Source organism: Rhinolophus sinicus, chromosome 10 (genome assembly GCF_057876585.1).
Source record: "Rhinolophus sinicus isolate RSI-liver-muscle chromosome 10, RSI-T2T, whole genome shotgun sequence".
NCBI lineage: Eukaryota > Metazoa > Chordata > Mammalia > Chiroptera > Rhinolophidae > Rhinolophus > Rhinolophus sinicus.
This window is the reverse complement of record NC_142510.1, coordinates 10,302,062-10,319,187: the sequence shown is the minus strand read 5'-3', so window position 1 is coordinate 10,319,187 and position 17,126 is coordinate 10,302,062. Positions and strand designations below refer to the sequence as shown.

Genomic DNA, 17,126 nt, shown 5'->3' with positions numbered 1-17,126 from the left:
TTTGATGTGGTTCAGAACACTTAAATCTGGACTTTCATTAGCATGGAATTACTTGATTAAATGTCAAGATAGGTGAGTGCCTTAACAAGAGATTTTTATTATGATTTTTTTTCATTTTTGCTTTTAAGAATAAACTATGACCACAGCAATGACTAGATCTCACCAATGTTGCTTTTAGCCAACAAGGGTGCATGTTACAGCTTATCCATGTGTAGCTGGGCATGCCATAACCTTCAAAAGCATACGTTAAACTGAGCTTTACAAATAGCTACTCATCTGCTGCCAATCACATTTGATCAACGGAGCAATAAACAGAGGCGTGTTGGTTTCACTCCCTACTCACAGTGTTTGGAGAGAAAGAGCTAAAGGGAGGGCAGAGAGCTAGGAACCTGTCCCCAGCCGTCTCTGTTCTAAAAAGCAGGGCCGCAGAAAGCTGTGTTAATTTCCTCGATATAGGGAGTCTTGAGGTTTTTAGTGGATTGAAGTTGCAGGGGTCTGTATGAATACTCATTGTTTAAAGGGACAGCTTCCTGCATGTCTATGAAACCCCTTTGATAATGGTCTGCCTCAAGCCTTAGCCTCAAATATCCCTGTCTCTCCCTGTGAGAAGTGGTGACATCCCGAACTAATACCTAACAGTAGAAGATTGACAGTTACATTTCTGGGGGTGGCAGGGGAATGATCCTGGGATACAAGAGTCATTTAACATTTTCATAATTTTGAGAAGGAAGCATGCTAGTAAAAGGGAAACCGCTCGGGGTGGGGAAGATGTTGGCTTAAAATGTTTAATTGACATCATTCGTGGATGCTTTGGTCTTCCAGAGGCTCTCCCTTCCCTGTTAAACTGGATACATGACGCAGTGTGTCTGAGGTTATATTCTGACATCATAGATCAAACATTGCAAAGTTACAACCCAACGGGTCGATAATTGACTTTTGTCCCATGACCTAACAAACCGCGCCTTGTAACAAGTGATGCTCACAGAACATTCCTAAAAGAGGCTGCAGATAATGAAAGTTTGCCCGAGTAGAGCGAGGGTTTTCATCTACCTTATCTAATTTAGGATGGCTGCTCAGTAAATTCTTAATGAATTGCTATCGATCAAATTTCAAATTGAGAGAGATATCCCTGTTGCTTTGATGGCCATATTAATAATGTGTTGTATGCTTCATAAGGTTCAATTTGAACTCCAAATTTTTGAATCAAGCATGAAAAAGGAGACACCCATATCAATCAACAGTCAAATTATCCCCCAACCAGTCCAACCCTCCTCAGAGTGAAAATGGAAAATCAGATCAGCTCAGTCAATATAGTTTGTGACTCACAGTTTCAGTGAAGCTTTCCAGGGCCTTATCTCCCACATGTTGGAAAAACAAAGGATACCTACATTCTAAACATCACAACTGTCAGGTGTCACCTGCATATCCAGAACAATGCCCCTTAAGGTGGGTGGGTCTGTTGAATCCTGGTATCTCCTGGATTTCAGTGTTGGACAAAAGGCCGACTTCTGTCTCTTTAAAGAAAGAAGAAATCAACAGGTGCTTTAAAGAAAATAAAAATCTCAGTTTGGAGGGCTTGGTGCATATGATCACTGAAATTCTTAGTGACACCGAAAGATTTTTCTTTCAGTTCCCAAAGGAAAAGTGATGGTTTTTACGTGGGCCTTTTGTAGACGATGCAGAAATGTCAATCGTGCTTTTGCTAGCCACGTAGAAGGAAACATTTTTTATTAGTGTTCGGGGCTGATGAGACTGTGTTTACAAGGAAATTCACTTTCTTCCTCGAGGCCTCCCAAAATGGTATTAGGTGTTCTATTTCGGTTGTTCCGGAAAGACACATGTTTATGTGGGTGTCCCTGTTGGTCCTCCACCTTGAATGCTGCTACAGCTCCTCACACTCTGACATCAAGAACCTCTGATGAGTTGGATTCTGCAAAAGATGGTCGAAGGGAAAGATAATTTCCCCTTCTTCTTACACTCAAGGTCTCCCGGCTGATGTGATGCACTGGGCTTTTCCAGGACTGGCCCGTGATGGTGGTTGTGGTAGAATATGAATCTTTTACACGCATGGAGGTGGGAAAGCAATTTGTTTTGACAGGGCAGCTAGAAATTCATTTCAGTGAATTCATATGTATGGAGCCATTGCTATGTATCAGCCCTCGGCACATAGCATTAAATAAGTCAGGAGAAGCCCTTCCTTCAAAGAGCCTCCATTTTAGGGCAGAGCACACGCTAACCCCATAGATGAGTAAGCATAGAAAGTATTTGCATTTCAAGTTACACGTAGCCATAATGAACCAGAAAGCAGGGGGAGGGATGGAAAATATGGTGTGATGCTGCTTCTGCTGATCAGAGGAGGCCTCTCTGACAGGGTGATGTTTGAGCAGGAACTTGAAACAAGTCAGGGTGTGAGTCAGGTAAGTCACTGGAGGATGAAAAGCATTTCAGACTGAATAGCGGCACGTGCAAATATCCTGAGGTGGAGGCTGCCTGAGGTGCCCCAGCACAGTCAGATATCCAGTGTGGCCACAGCATCTGAGGACAAATGAGGATTTCAGAGAGGATACCAGGAAGACAGCCAGGGGTCAGAACAAATTAGGACTCGGAGGCTGCAGAAACCGTTTGAGATTTTATTTTAAGTGTGGTAGGAAGGCAGTGAAGGGACGGCTGTGATGTGACTTATTTTTTAATGCTGTGTTAGACTGCTTTGCAAAGAACGAACTACAATACAGCAAAAGCAGAAAAAAGGGCCCCAGTGGTGAGTCTCTTGCAGCACTCCAGGGAGGGGTGACAGTGGCCTGCGTGGGGACGATGTCTGTGGAGGAGCTGAGAAATGGCTGTCTTTGGGCTGTATTTTGACAGGTGAACAAACAAGATATGCTGGCAGTTTAGAAATTTACCAAGTCCAGTTTGTGTTAAATGTCCCCACTCTCCCTGTTGCTCCAAGGGTGTAGCCGTTATTTCCAAGGAGGACTAAGGCTTTTTGTCACCATGGAAGGCAAGCCCTTTATTTCTGCAGTAACTGTAACTGCATGGGCTTTGCTGAATTCTCTCTAGTAGTAACTTGCTGTCATTTATGGCACAAATTCTGTGTGCTCGCTAGTGTGATCAATTATGTGTCTATACAGAGGGGCCCAAAAAATGTATGCACATTTTAAGAAAGGAAAAAACTATTGCAATTGTAATACTCAATATATACCGATAACAAAAGATGAATGCAAGTCACGTTTGACTTCTGCAATTACAAGAGGTGCTCAAAGTGGTTCCCATCAGCGTCCAGACACTTCTGATGACAGCGAGCTACTGCTTGAGCAACGTTGACCAAAGTATCCACTTGTATACATTTTTGCCCCCCTGGTGTGTACACACGTGTATAATTTATTACAGAAGCTCAGCGAGGTCAATGTTAGTGTCATACTCATTTTGCAGGTTAAAGAAAAGAAACAAAAACAAAAAACACTCAGGCTCAGAGGGGTTTGCTGACTTGCCCAGTCACCCTGGAGGTTGTCTGATACCAAAGCTTTTCCCACTGGACCACGCTGCCCCTGTGTATGCTCCTTTGATCTTGACTTCGAAACATTGACCTTGACCTCCGAATGGAATTCTCCCGCTTTGTTCAGCTGTGCTGTCTTGCTCTTAGAAAACTAGTATTTGTGAGTTGCGGGAAGGGGCATAGTTGTGAAAATTGCAAGGGACCCCAAAGGAACTGAACGATTCTCGAAATAGTTGTTCCACTTGGTACAGCAGGTGTGTGGTGTGTCTGAGACGTGCTGGGCACTGATCTAGGTGTGGAGATAAAGTGACGAAGGGAGCAGCTGCCTTGTCGGGGCGCTTGGATATCCAGGGAGACAGAGGGTTAAACAAGCAAGGTGTGGTGGTGTCTAGGTCAGTTCTCCAAAAATGTTTCGTTTGCTGAAAATCAGTGGATAAAAATCAACGAATAGTTTTCGTTCCCTGAAAAACACTTTGAATTCGTTGTTTTGGCTGCGGGGTCCAGGCTCTCAGCTGCCCCCTGCCTGAGGGAATGTGTGTGTGTGCTTGTGTGGTTACAGGCTGCAGGTGGAGGCTGGCTCTTGGTTCAGCAGCAAGTCTGGGCCCCTCCCCCACACCAGGTACCATCATGGTGGCGTGGGAAGCCCACCTGGGGACACACTCCCAGTCCTTAGGAGTATGGACACACATAAGTGGCAGGAAAGGAAGGGGTCTGTGCAAAAGCTTTGGCCAAATGAACACATCTGCAAAAGCTATTGAAACCATCCCCTGTGGCAAAGGTTGATATACACTTTATTAAGTCATTATTAGAAGCAATATTTGGCAAGTTCAGGGGTGCAAGGGGGGGTGTCACCACCCCTTCCATCCTTCTATCCCCCCCAACCTGCACACCTACACACACACACACACACACACACACACACACACACACAGCGGCACTAAGACTTCACATAATATTTTCTAGAAATTTCCAAATCGACCATTCCTCTCATTGTGATCCTCCAGCAAATTTTGTCTAATTGTCTTTCTTCCGTTTTGGTGATTTGATGATTCAGCGAAGTTGTCACGCAGGGAATTGGAGTTAGTTGGTCTGTTTCCAGGAAAAATGTGATGTGCGTTATAACAGGTGAAGTACAGGTGCTAAGGGGGTCTGTAAGCAAAGGAATTTAGTAAAAATAATCCTAGCATCTGTTGACAGTTTACTGCGTACTAGGCATGTTCCAAGCTTGTTGCACACAATAACAATACCCTATAAATAAAATGCCTCTATCAGTTCACATATGAAAATTAAAGGTGTCTAGATAGCTCTGAATTAGTCTGAGTAAGGGGGTGCTATGTCAGCATAGAATTACACATACACACACACACACACACACAGAGAAAAAAAAAATAGAACCGCGGTTATTAAATGTTAGCATGCATGAAAATCGCCTGCAGAACTTGTTAGCAATGCGGATTCCATTTCATCCTCCCCTCCCGCTGCCCCAGAGATTCTGATTCATAGGTCTGGAGCGAGAGCCTGGAAACCTGCGTTCTTACAGGTTTCCCCCGGTGATTCTAATAGAAGAGTCCTCAGATCACACCGTAGGAGGCACGGAGCTGGTCACTGCGGAGTCTGTTCTATTTCAATGGGGAACACCCAATCGGTTTTTCTAGAGTCGTGGTCAGCAATATGGAGGCCAGTGACCACATGTGGCTATTGAACCCTTAAAATGTGGTTGGTCTAAATTGAGAGGGTAAAATACAAAATCGATTTCAAAGCCTTAGAGCAAAAACTGTAAAATATGTTACTAATAATCTCTATGTCGATTACTCATTTAGATGATAATATTTTTAATATATTGGGTTACATAAAAATATGAACATGAATTTCACCTGTGTTTCCGTCTTTAATACAGCTCCTACAGAACATAAAGTGTCCTATGTGGCTTGGGCTTATAGCTCTCATTCTATTTCTATTGAACAATGCTGTTCTAGAGCCACATTTTCATTCATGTTGCTCCAATGAATAGGGAAAGAATTTGTGTGCCACAACCACTGGTCTCTTAGAGGTGAGGGACACTCACCTGGAATGAAAATATTTTGACAGATAATCTGGACATCGTTAGTGTTTCTTGACTTTATGTTTTAATTTTGCCTCCAAATAATCGACCTCCTTCCCACCCTGCTTGCTAACCTCTCAGAATCTTTAATCCACTGAAAAGGGGGAATAGGGATGACAGTACACAGGGTTTCAGGTGGACAACCCAATTCAGGGGTGGTTCTGACTCATGTTCTCCAGGAACTCTACTGGAATGGTCCCACATGGAGAGAGAACAGGGTCAATGGAACTGACACTCGTTTGGTTTTGGACTAACTGGTATCCAAGTAACCCTCACCACAGCCTTGTACAGTCGGGATGTACCATTATGATCTCCATTCGTGGATGGAGAAACTGGTGCAGACAGCAGATCAACTTTCTGAGATTACTTAGCCAGAAAGTAGCAGAAGCAGGATTTGACTCGGAATTCTGACCCTGAAGAATCCTTAGCATCAGTAGAAATACTGAAGATTTCATGAGGAATACAAACACAGAGCTGCCTTTGCCGTTCCCCCAGTGTCTAAAACCATAGGTGAGGTGCCGTGTTGATTTCAAAGCATGATGGGAACATCTTTGTGATTTTGGTAGACCAGTTGTCAGGGCACAAAGAATGTGAAACAGACATTCTAAAAGGAGGGTGACCTTGGGCTTGGCATGAAAGAGAGTGTGGCTATGGGTCTTTTACTGGAGGACACATTCTGGAGTAGAGGAACTGTATAGCCAAAAGCAGGACTTACACTGTCTTCTTGACTCCCAGACAGCAGCTGCTACTGTGCTCTGATGAATCCAGAATTAAGGTTTCTTCCTCAAACCTGCTTTGTTGGGATTCAGAATAGGGAGAGGTTTTGAATTGCCCTGAGAGGGCATAGAAAGGATGCTGCCGCCTGATTTGCCATGGGTGGTACGATCTGGTTCTCACAGATTCTACAGATGCTGGTTTATGTGCATAGTTATGGACACAGTTCAGATGTGTGACCAGCATCCATGTGCAACAGCAAACTCTGTGGCCTCTGGTTGAGAAGCGAAAGCGCTCAGAAGATGCTTTCCCTCCTTCAGAAAAAAACATCATGAGACTGAAAACCATGCTGAATGATGTGTGAAGATGATTATTTCAAATCCAGGCGAAGGACGGAAGCAGCAATAGAGTTTGGAAATGTCAGTAAAGTTGAAATAACTCCGTGTTGTTCATCTTGGAGCACTTCTTCCACTTCTACTGGGGTCTTTCCTGGAGGTTTGGCTGCGTTTGGAGCAGTTTCCTTGATGTTTGGAGTTAATGGGGAGGGTCCACTTCCTCTAACTTGGTCACTCCCCTGGCTTATAAATGTCCTCAAGGCATTGCCCAGATGAGAGCTGGGAGAATGCCGCAGCCGTCATGGAGGAGTGTTCCCTTAGTGAGTACGTTCACTCAGGCACCGTGAGCAGCTGAGGTCTGAGACCCCAGGAAAGTGAGTGGGAGCAGGCTGTAGCTAAAGCATCACCCCAGCTCACAGGCTCTCAGAGCCACAGCCCATGGAGTAGTAGGCACCCTGCATTCATGCTGTGTGGTTAGTGTGCGCCTTGTGGGACTAATTTCCCAAATACCTTACAGACTATATCTTAGACTTAATTAGGAGGGCACTGGAGCCCCTAATGGCATTGCAGAGACTGGGGACCATGCATTCTCATCCCTAGTGAATCCTATTGTGAATGCCTACTCTGTAGTGCTTCTCTGTGTGATGGGGGCACACGCCTTTGTACCTTCTTGCTACAGGTGGGCTTTCTAGGAGAACTATGCCCCACTGTGAACTTCATCTGGGAGGGTGCATATGAGATTCACCTTTCTGCCCCACCAGGATTCCCCCAGCTATCTGTGGGATAGGAAGCATGGAAAGGTGATGCTACACTAAGAATAAAAGGTCCCAGGGGCATAAAGTTCCTTCATTGAAATACATACAGTGAAGCTAATTACAGTGTTTTTACTATGTCCCTATAAGAAAATCACTTGGCTGGTAACAGCCCCTTGTGGGCTACCAACATGGCCCTATGGTATTTTATTAGCATCCAGCTGGTTTCAACTAGATTTAGAAAATGTTAATAATAGGTAATATTTACATCTGTCAGTAGAGTTGACAACGTACAAACACGGGTTCATATTTCCAGCTCAGCAAACAGCATGCTTCTTCATTTTGCTCCAACATAACCTTAAGTTCAAAGATAGGAATTGAAACTACATCTGTAACGTAAAAATTGGATAGCTCTTGACTCCGAAAGCATCTGTAAATTGATTGCTAGAGCTATACAGGATGACATTAGCATAGGATCTTTCCATTGCTTCTACAGACCAAAAGTCTGGGCAAGAGTGAGAGACTAGCTTGTGAAATTCTGTATAAGAACCCTTGTATCCTAATCTCCTATGTCTGCGGATTTCTGTCAAATGTCTGGTTTCTTTCCATGCACATCAGCTGGGAATTAGGCCGGGCTCAGCCAGAGCAACACTATTTTATGAACAAGGAGAATGAGGCTCAGAGAGATTGACCTGCCCAAGTCATTGAGCAAGGACATGGCAAAGGCAGAACTTGAACCTGGATCCTCTGGCCACAAGCCCTTTGCCCTCTCCAGGGCCAGGGGTGGGCCTCCTGGTTTTAACTGGTTGTCAATGTCAAAAATAGAGGAAGGATCTTGATGGCTGCAAGCTGTGGTGACTTAGCCAGCAGTTATCTTTTATTCCTTTGTTCGTTTGGTTTTTCCCTAAAGGGTTTTGATGAGCTTTCCGGCAATGTGGCCGGTGTCTTTTGAACTCTCAAGGTGATGTGTATTTTCAGAGTCCCCAGACGTTTTCTTTTGAGCATTTTGGAGGGTTTTGAATGCCTCTGAGAGCAGCTGATCTGAATCTTCGGAAAGCATATCTGAGAGAATCTTTGCCAATCACGGGTACAAAGATCTTCCGAGGCCTCAGTTTTCTCCTCTTTGCTCCTGCCTCTTGCTGCCTTCACTCACACAGCGGACTTGGCTGGGCCCCTTGTCCACCTACCCTGTGGCCAGTGCTATGCTACACACTAGGGTGAAAAAGCAAACAAAATAAACTCAGCCCTAGCCCGCATGGGGCTGAGGTTCTAGGAAAGGGGACAGGTAAACAACCAGGTAGAGAGGTAAATAAAGAAGAGATTGCTACATCACATGAAGGGTGGGGAGGGGATTGGAAAGTGCACTTAAGGAAGAGTGGTCAGGAGAGAAGGCATCTCTCTGGGGAGTTGACATTTGACCTGAGACATAAAAGAGGAAAGGAAACTATTCAGGTGGAGTATGAGCAAGTTCCAGAGACCTAAGAAGAGAATGAATTTGCATGTGTCCAATGCATCCTGACGAGTCAGTGTGCCAGGAGCACGGGGGGGGGGGGGGGGGGGGGGTGTAGAGAGGAGAAAGATGGGATTGAAAGGGGGGCAAGGGTGATTCATGCAAGTTTGCATTTTATTCTAGAATCAACGGAAAACCATTGGAGGGTTTTAAGCAAAGAAGTGATGTAATTAGATTTACATAGATTTATATTTAACTAGATGGATGGGTAGATGAATACAGAGATGGAGATACAGATGATAGATAATAGATTAGATTTGATAGATAGATTTGATAGATAGATTTGATAGATAGATAGATAGATAGATAGATAGATAGATAGATAGATAGATGGATTTGATAGATGTCAATATAAATGGCTGATGTTTTAAAGAGGCAGGAGTAAAACCAAAGAGACAAGATTTAAGGCTGTTGTTGATTTGGTTCTGAGGAAGTACTTGTTGGTTATGTTAGAACGATAATGGTGTGAATGGCGTGAAGTGGACACATCTGAGATTTCGTCTGTAATTTCTGATGGATGGGATGTGGGGAAACAGGAAGCAGGATGAGCTGATTGCACTATTGTCCACTCCGGCCAGGGCTGGGTGGCGTGGGGTGACCATATGCACAGATTAGTCAGAACATGGCAGGCATCGCATGTTCCCCTTCACCCTACTGAGCTCCCAGGGAATAGTCATTCTTTCTTTGGGTTGTGCTTCACCAGCTCTGAGGACAGGAGGTCACCGACGTGCCTGGCGTCTGCTGCAACAGTAGAGCTGAAATCCACGTCTTCCCCAATAACCTTGTGTCTAAATTGTAGTGTCACACAAGGGCGTGTTTAGAAATTAGCATTTGAAAAGGAGCCTCCGTGCTTTCAGTTTGAGCTGACATGGTCCCTTTTCCTCTGTGGAAATGAAATTTATTAATCATCATAAAACCATCGGATTCTGAAGGTAGAGGTCACCCTGAGGAGAAAAGGCACCCGCTCATTTACGAGGAACAGCTCAGTGCTGCTGTATTTTTCTCCTGCCTTGGAAGAGAACGCTGCCAAATTGTTACCTTGGGTTTTCCACAAAGGTTGAAGCTTGGCCCCGTGTTATAGACAAATAAGAATTTACCACTTAAGTATGCGGCAAAGGTGGGCGCTATGTTTTCACGGAATACATTCAGACTACCCATATGTCATCTCCTCCCAAAAAGGAAATTTTTGCCACACTGAAACCATTCCCCAAGTTAAAAAAAAAAAAAAAAAAAAAGGTAGTTGCTCTGAATTTGCATCTTCACACTCGTTTTTGAAGGAACACCATTCTGTGACATCACTTAGTACATTTCCAAGGATTTTCAGTTTGCTTTTGTACTTTATGTCTTGTCATACAACCAGCTTTGCCAGGGGAAAGTGTATCAAAAATAACCCTATGAACAGTTTCTTTTTTTTTTTCCTACACTAATGGCAGACATTACTTTCTCATGAAATAAAAATCAATGACAACGTTATAACTCCTGTTCAGGTTATAAGACATGTCCAGTGAGAACTTGGTACAATCATTTATTTTCTATCTGGAGTCTACCTTAGAGCCTACGAGACAGAAGGTCCTTCCCCCAGCTTCTTCCCACCTTTTCAGCCTCCAAGGTTTGAGCAGTCATGTCAGACCTATCCAGTACATTCTTATCCACCAACTATGCGGAAGAAGATTGGAAGAAAAATGGAGAAAATATAGGGAAGGGGAGAAATAAAGTGCATGCAAGTTAGATTCCAAGAGATGGGGTGTGAGCTTAAGGTAGATAGTACATGCAAACCATCTCTTCTTGTCTTGTTCCTTCATTCTTTAAATGAAAGTCCAAGAGTCAAAGGCTGTTGATAATCCACATATATCCTGCACCCCAGCTGATGTGCGGGTTGGTTGCTACTCCTTTCTTCAGAGAATTACCCTCTGCCAAAGAAAGTCACTTCAACTCATAAGTTATCCTCCACGCCTCAGGGAAGCCCACAGCTAATGCTTCACTTACATAAGCACTAAAAAGAAAAACCAACTCACTTGCCTCTAAGTGGGATAAACTCTGAGGTACAACTCATGAGTTCAGGTCGAAGATAATCTCTAGCTCAGACCCCATTCTTGCTTCTCTTTCCGCCCTTCCTCTTGACCTGCTTGCCTCTCTCTCCTTCACGTGCACGAGAATCTCCATGTCAGACTCTGCTTCCAGGAAACCTAACTTAAGTTTGCATCTCAGCTTTGGTCATTACCAAAAGAGCAGTGTTCACACAAGCTCCCAGAAGATACCGAGCAAGTCACTCAAGGAAGGGTAGGTGCGTGCGTCCATGGAAAGAGCGTTCAAGGTGCCCCAAAGAAGTAGAAAATCAGCTCTGACTCTGTCTAGCTCTGTGACCTTGAGAAAGGGACTTAACCTCTATGAACCCTAATTTCTGATTTGTTGCCTTGTTCCGTTCCAGACATTTAGTAGATACCTAGTGTATCAGGCTTCCATCTCTTCTTCATGTTTATTCTAAAGCCTGTACTGAAAGTCAGGGCAGTGGAGGGAGGAGAGAGAGAGAGAGAGAGAGAGAGAGAGAGAGAGAGAGAGAGAGAGAGAGAGAGAGAGAGAGAGAGAGAAACTCAAAGATGAGGAAATGTCATCAGGAAATATTGTTTGAAATGTGTCCCTTCCCAGCACCTGGCCATCGATTGATGAGATAGAAGTCTGGAATCATAAGATCAAAATCAAATCAGCTCTAATTCTTTAGTCAGGGCAGGGGGGGGCCACAAATCATTCAAGGCTGCTTCTATTTGAATGCATTTGTTCTGCCCCATTCTAAGGTGTTAGACCCTAATTGCACAGACCTGGTCACTTCACCCTTTTTCATCTACTCTGTCTTGCTTCGTTCGCGACAGCTAAGTTAGGAGAAAATGACCTCTCTTGAGTAGTAACATGTGCTCTGGGCATCCTGGGCTTCTTAAAACCGCTCTTCCAAATTGTTTCTTCTGCCTACCTCAATTTCCACGGTAGCTACATGAGCAGTGTAGAAACGGTCCTGTGAGAGAGAGAAAAACAAATATATATGTATATGTATATGTATATATATATACACACACACATATATATATATGCTTTTACATATACATATATGTATGTGTACGTATATGACCAGCCATGTCAAATGCACAAAAAATGTATTATGTACAGATGAACTTTTCTCATGTTATGTGGAAGATTGGAATGTTTCTTATTTCTGAAGCTGAATAGGGCCCCTCCACACTGTCTTGGTATTTTGTATTGTGTGGTTGTTATTATTATTTTGTAATTGCATGCTATGGATTAATTGGCCCCTCTGTTTTCCTTTCAGTTACGGACGAGTTTATGCTGCCGACCCCTACCACCACACACTTGCTCCAGCCCCCACCTACGGCGTTGGTGCCATGGTGAGTACCAGTTCCTCCTCTTCCTCACTTCTTCCTGCCTCCCTTCCCTTCCCCCCAGCTGGGACCTTCATATGGGTTGACGGTTGCCATCCTCTCACTGGCCCTTAATTGAATTTGTCTCTTGTGCTAACAGCAGCTAAAATGCCACATTAATCCTCCCAGTAAACTTGATAAATGTCTTAATTTCTTGGCAATGTAGTGCATGTAAGTTATTATATTTCTAATTTTGCAAGTCTCACCTAGCAGAGCACTTACCTTAATGGAATAATTAGTCATTTTGATAATTAAATCCATCACTAACAGAATGCAGTGCCAATGCAGAACTTTTTTGTCTTTTTTTCCCTCCCTCGCTGCTCGCTCATTCATATAGCCCCAAGGCTCCAGCCCCAGCACAGACTTCAGAGGAGCTAAGCTGCACACTTCCAGGCCTCTGCTGTCAGGCAGCTGAGAATCTGACTGCCTCTCCTCCCCTATTACAATTCATGTTTAAAGTGATAGTCGCCCAGGAAAGAAAATAGAGAAGGGTGCACTTTGTGTGTGTGCCTAGTACATAAGGAATTAGAAAGAATCAGCTGGGTTTGGGGGTTGTCTTTTGTTTTTTTTGGGGGGGTTTGAGTTTTTGTTTTGGGAGGGGTGGGGGGCGGGCACAAATGGGAGGTGAGGGTGGGGTGAATTTGCCTGTACTTGTTCAAACTTCTATGCACTAAAACTCTTGAGTACAGTAAGACGTGCCCATCACGTGAGAGCGTATGCAATCATTACAAAGCTTTTGGCATGCAGCTTTCTGCTTGGGATCAATAAAATCAGCCCTTCTCCTAAAACTCAATCCCCATAGGCATTCATTCATTTGAATCGCCAATACTTTCAGCAAAAAGGAAACAGTTAAGGTCCACCTCATAGCGGTCTAACGCCACGGCCAGGCAATTCGCTGGAGCGTGGTTTAAATGTTCAGCCACGATTGGAGAAACAGCCTCTTTTGCACAAGCTCAGTTGCATCAAGCAATTCATCTGTACAACTCCCCCTCTTAAGAGCAAATTCCATACAGCTCGTTGAGCCAAGTCAAGTATGAGGTCGATTTAAATTTTCGTCCTGATTGTGCATGCATCAACTCTGCTTCCACACTCAGCCCCCTTGAGGAAGGGGTGGGAAGGAGAGTTGAACGACTATATTCAATCAGTTGTCTGCAGTCAACCTCTTGAGTGTAGATTGAGCTCTTCCGGATAGAACATCGTTCCAGTTTGTATGAGAGGCCTTTGAGCTCCCTGGACTGGCCGACAGCATTGGGTCTTACGGGGAGTTTCTTCATGAGGAGCTGTTGGGGGAGGTCCGGATTGGCCCTATCTTTAGTTCTCCGAGAATGACCTGGGATGGGTAGGGGTGCCTCCATTTTGGTTGATTTTGAGTGTCTATCTTTCAACATTAGTCTTTTTTTGATGATCCACGTGTTGCAAAAGGAAAATGTAAAAAACACACCCCTCAAATTGCTTTGTTTCAGAATGCTTTTGCACCCTTGACTGATGCCAAGACTAGGAGCCATGCTGATGATGTGGGTCTCGTTCTTTCTTCATTGCAGGCTAGTATATACCGAGGGGGATACAACCGTTTTGCTCCATACTAAGTGACAAAACCATAAAAACCTTCCAATGTGGGGAGAGAGGAAGCTTTCCGAGGCCTGGGTATTGCAATACATGCAGTAGTGCATCATTTTAGCAACTCTAAAAACTAAAAAGAGGAAAAAAAAAATTACATTTTTTATCTTATACCTCAGATATTTTGTTCTGTGTATTTTAATATTGTGGGTCTTTCATTTCTGAAGGTTCCGTAGTTTGGTTGCTGGCTGTAGGAGTTTTTTTGTGATCTAGAGAGATGCTAGCTATGAATAACACTGGTTTAGGGCCATAGCCAGAGTGCTTTATCATGTAAATGAATTATATATGCTGAATATTAAGCTACTGGGGTTATCAGCTGTTTGGGAAGAGTGTCAGTGACTACAGTAGTCATTTCTTTTCTGCATCTGCATTATTTTATTTTATGAAAGGGGACGGGTGGGAGGGCCATAGCAGATTGGGAGTGGGGTTTGGCTGAAGGAAAAAACACATAGTAACGGGTGAATCTAAACGACCCACTGCACCAACAATCATCTATCAACGGTTCTGAGTTACTCATTGTCAGTGCAAGCCAAAGGTTATGTTAAGGGGCTGCTTCTAGTAGCACGTGTGCATCTAAGTTGAATTAAGCTGTGCAAACCCACCCTTTAAACCATTCCACCTGGCAGTATTCAGCTTCTTAACCAGCCGCTAGTTATTTAGGCAAAAACTGCTAGTTAGGCCGTCAACAAGCATTCTTTTTATATTTCTTCCAGTATAATAAATTATTGATATCATTGCTGACTTTTATATTATGGGAGGGAAAAAAAATAACATTAATAAAAAGGTGATAAAAAGCACTGTTTCTATTTTTTTCTTTTTTTCCAAAAAAAAGAAAGTAATAAAAACTTAAATTCTTTGTACCAGTTAAAAAAAAAAAATGTATAAAATTTACATCTGTGCAGTGGAGTTGTTAAGTTCTAGAAACAGTCTATGAAGCTTTAGTTTTAGCCTAGTAGAACAACTGTTAGAGACAGACGTATAATTTTTATGGAATTACATGATAATCATATTCGGATTTATAGAAGCATTTTACAAGTATTGCAATCATTGAGTAGAGATAATCGTAGTATCTTCATCAGCTTGGTACTTTTTGAAACATGACTGTGTAATGTGAGCGACCTGCAATTTTTCAGTCCGTGACAGCCTGCCCTCCCACTCTTCCTGGTCCCCAGGGATTCTGTCAACCCAGTATTTTTAGTTCTGTCTCCATGGCCCAGGACACTTGTCAGAAGGAAGCAAAAAAGTAGGTCCACCCTCTTCATCCCCGAAGAACAAAGTCCCCCCACCTCTGACGCAGGGCCAGAGTGACACAGCCGAAAAATTGCAGTTTGTCTGTATTCCTTCTGTTTGATCTCCTTCCATGTTGTCCTGTTTACAAGTTAACCTAAGTTGGGGTATCTGTCACGGGTCTTCCTGTTTTTGTATTTAAATTAAACACCCAGCAGCAAGCTGTCCCCAGTAGTTTTGCTGCCATAGTTAAATCTTCATGTGTACAGTGCAGGCCCTCTGGCAAGCACTTTAGCAAATCATCAACTCACCGCTGTGAACCTGCCAGTCCGCTGTAACAACTCTGCTTTCAAACAAAACCAAACAAAACTTTAAAAAAAAAAAAAAAGTGTTTGTGATCCAGCATTCCTGTCATCCTATGTGCATGCAGTAAAGATTGGTTGGATATTAAACCATCAATAAAGTTTCACAAGATTTGAAAACCAAGTTTCTGTAGCTTCGATATCTAAGGCAGATGACCATTGTCTTGAAAAGAGAGAAAGGGAGCGAGGGGGGAGGGGGGAGAAACTGCTTTAGCAGCCCAAAGCGTAGAAAACGTTTTTTTTCACCAGACTTCTTTGGGTGGGGGAGGGGAAGGGCAAAGGGGTGTTTTCTAGCATCACAAAGATAGTCTCATCCCCCCACCTGGGGAACAATGTTATGACAATGGGTGCCCGGTGGATGTTTCTAAAGGCAACAAGTTATTAAAATGCTATGGCATCCTACCCCAGAGGGGAGGGAGGTAGAAAGAACAGGGGGTTGGCGAGAATACGTAGATTTCTCCCAATTGCCCCAGATTTCACACTCCAGAATTTGCATTGTATGTGGAATCACAAACATAGAATTTCTTACTGTGTTGGTTAAAGTAAAATTAATTTTCGGTTTTGATTTTCATCGATGAGCTGTACTTTTCCCCCACGATTGTATGTAGTTTTAATAAAATCATTTAGAGCAAGTGGGTGCCAACTGGTGTTGCAGAATCTTTTGTCTAGGCACTTCTCCAAGATGCCAATAAGTCATTTTCAAATGTATGTCAGAGATGTAAACAAACATTTTGGATTTTTTAAACAGTATTTATTTGGAATGTTTTCATTTATCTAAATAACTTGCTATTATGAATTATGGAAAACAAAACAAAACAATTACTATCATGTGTGGCATATAGTGACTTCTAAACACACACATCATGCAATCCGCAAACCCAGAAAATGTGTATATCTGTCTTTAGAAATTAGTGTTTATATCACTTACAGTGGTTTGTGAATAAAGAAAACTGGTTTGTAATATCAAAAAAATAAAAGCTTAGTCTGAAACGGTACGTGGGCGTCTCTGTGTCCTGAGTCTTTTGCCTTCTGTGCTGCTTCCTTCAAGGGCGATTCCTTATGTAACACGTGGCTGCACTTGTGTCCACCAGGGGACGTGCCGGGGCTGCCCAGGTGAGCACTAGGCTACCATAGCCACAGGTGGTGCCTCCTGCAGGTGCACTGGCTGTCTGGCACAGAGGGATTCCCTTCTTCATTCATTTTCCCAAAGACATCAGTGGCTCTAACCACAGCTGTTTAAGAATGAAACAGAATGAAGCATAGCTATTCCCCAGCGTAGAAATGTCAGTCTTTGGTTTAAAACAAAACAACAACAAAAACGAACTGTGCAATTTGATGAAAAGTACATTCAAGTTATTAATACAACTTTGGGGGTGAGCCTTGGATGATGAAGGGAAAACATAAGATGCTAGGTTTACATTTCTTGCGTGCTTACTACGTATGAGCCAAGTGTCCTGCTCAGGCTTGAGTTCCTTATTTTGTGTAATGATTGAATGCTCCCATCAGGGTCGAGTTATCTACCCCATTTAATTGTCTTAATAAGATCTTAATCCAATCTCATTTAGTTATCTTAATACTCCTGTCACT

The 17,126-nt window shown here is 43.3% G+C and overlaps 1 protein-coding gene across 47 annotated transcripts in view; it reads left to right on the top strand.

Moving 5' to 3' along the window:
- RBFOX1 (RNA binding fox-1 homolog 1) overlaps positions 1-16,534 on the top strand; it is a 2,003,336-nt gene extending 1,986,802 nt beyond the window's left edge. For 27 of the 47 annotated variants that reach the window (XM_074323048.2, XM_074323035.2, XM_074323033.2 and 24 more), the window contains 2 exons: positions 12,225-12,300; positions 12,671-16,534. In XM_074323048.2, the coding sequence (XP_074179149.2) occupies positions 12,225-12,300; positions 12,671-12,748 (154 nt within the window). In that variant the 3' untranslated portion in view covers positions 12,749-16,534. Of the gene's footprint in view, positions 1-12,224; positions 12,301-12,670 lie in introns of those variants that run through there. The other 20 variants (XM_074323047.2, XM_074323040.2, XM_074323044.2 and 17 more) reach the window with 3 other exon arrangements.
- Positions 16,535-17,126: the final 592 nt, after the last annotated feature.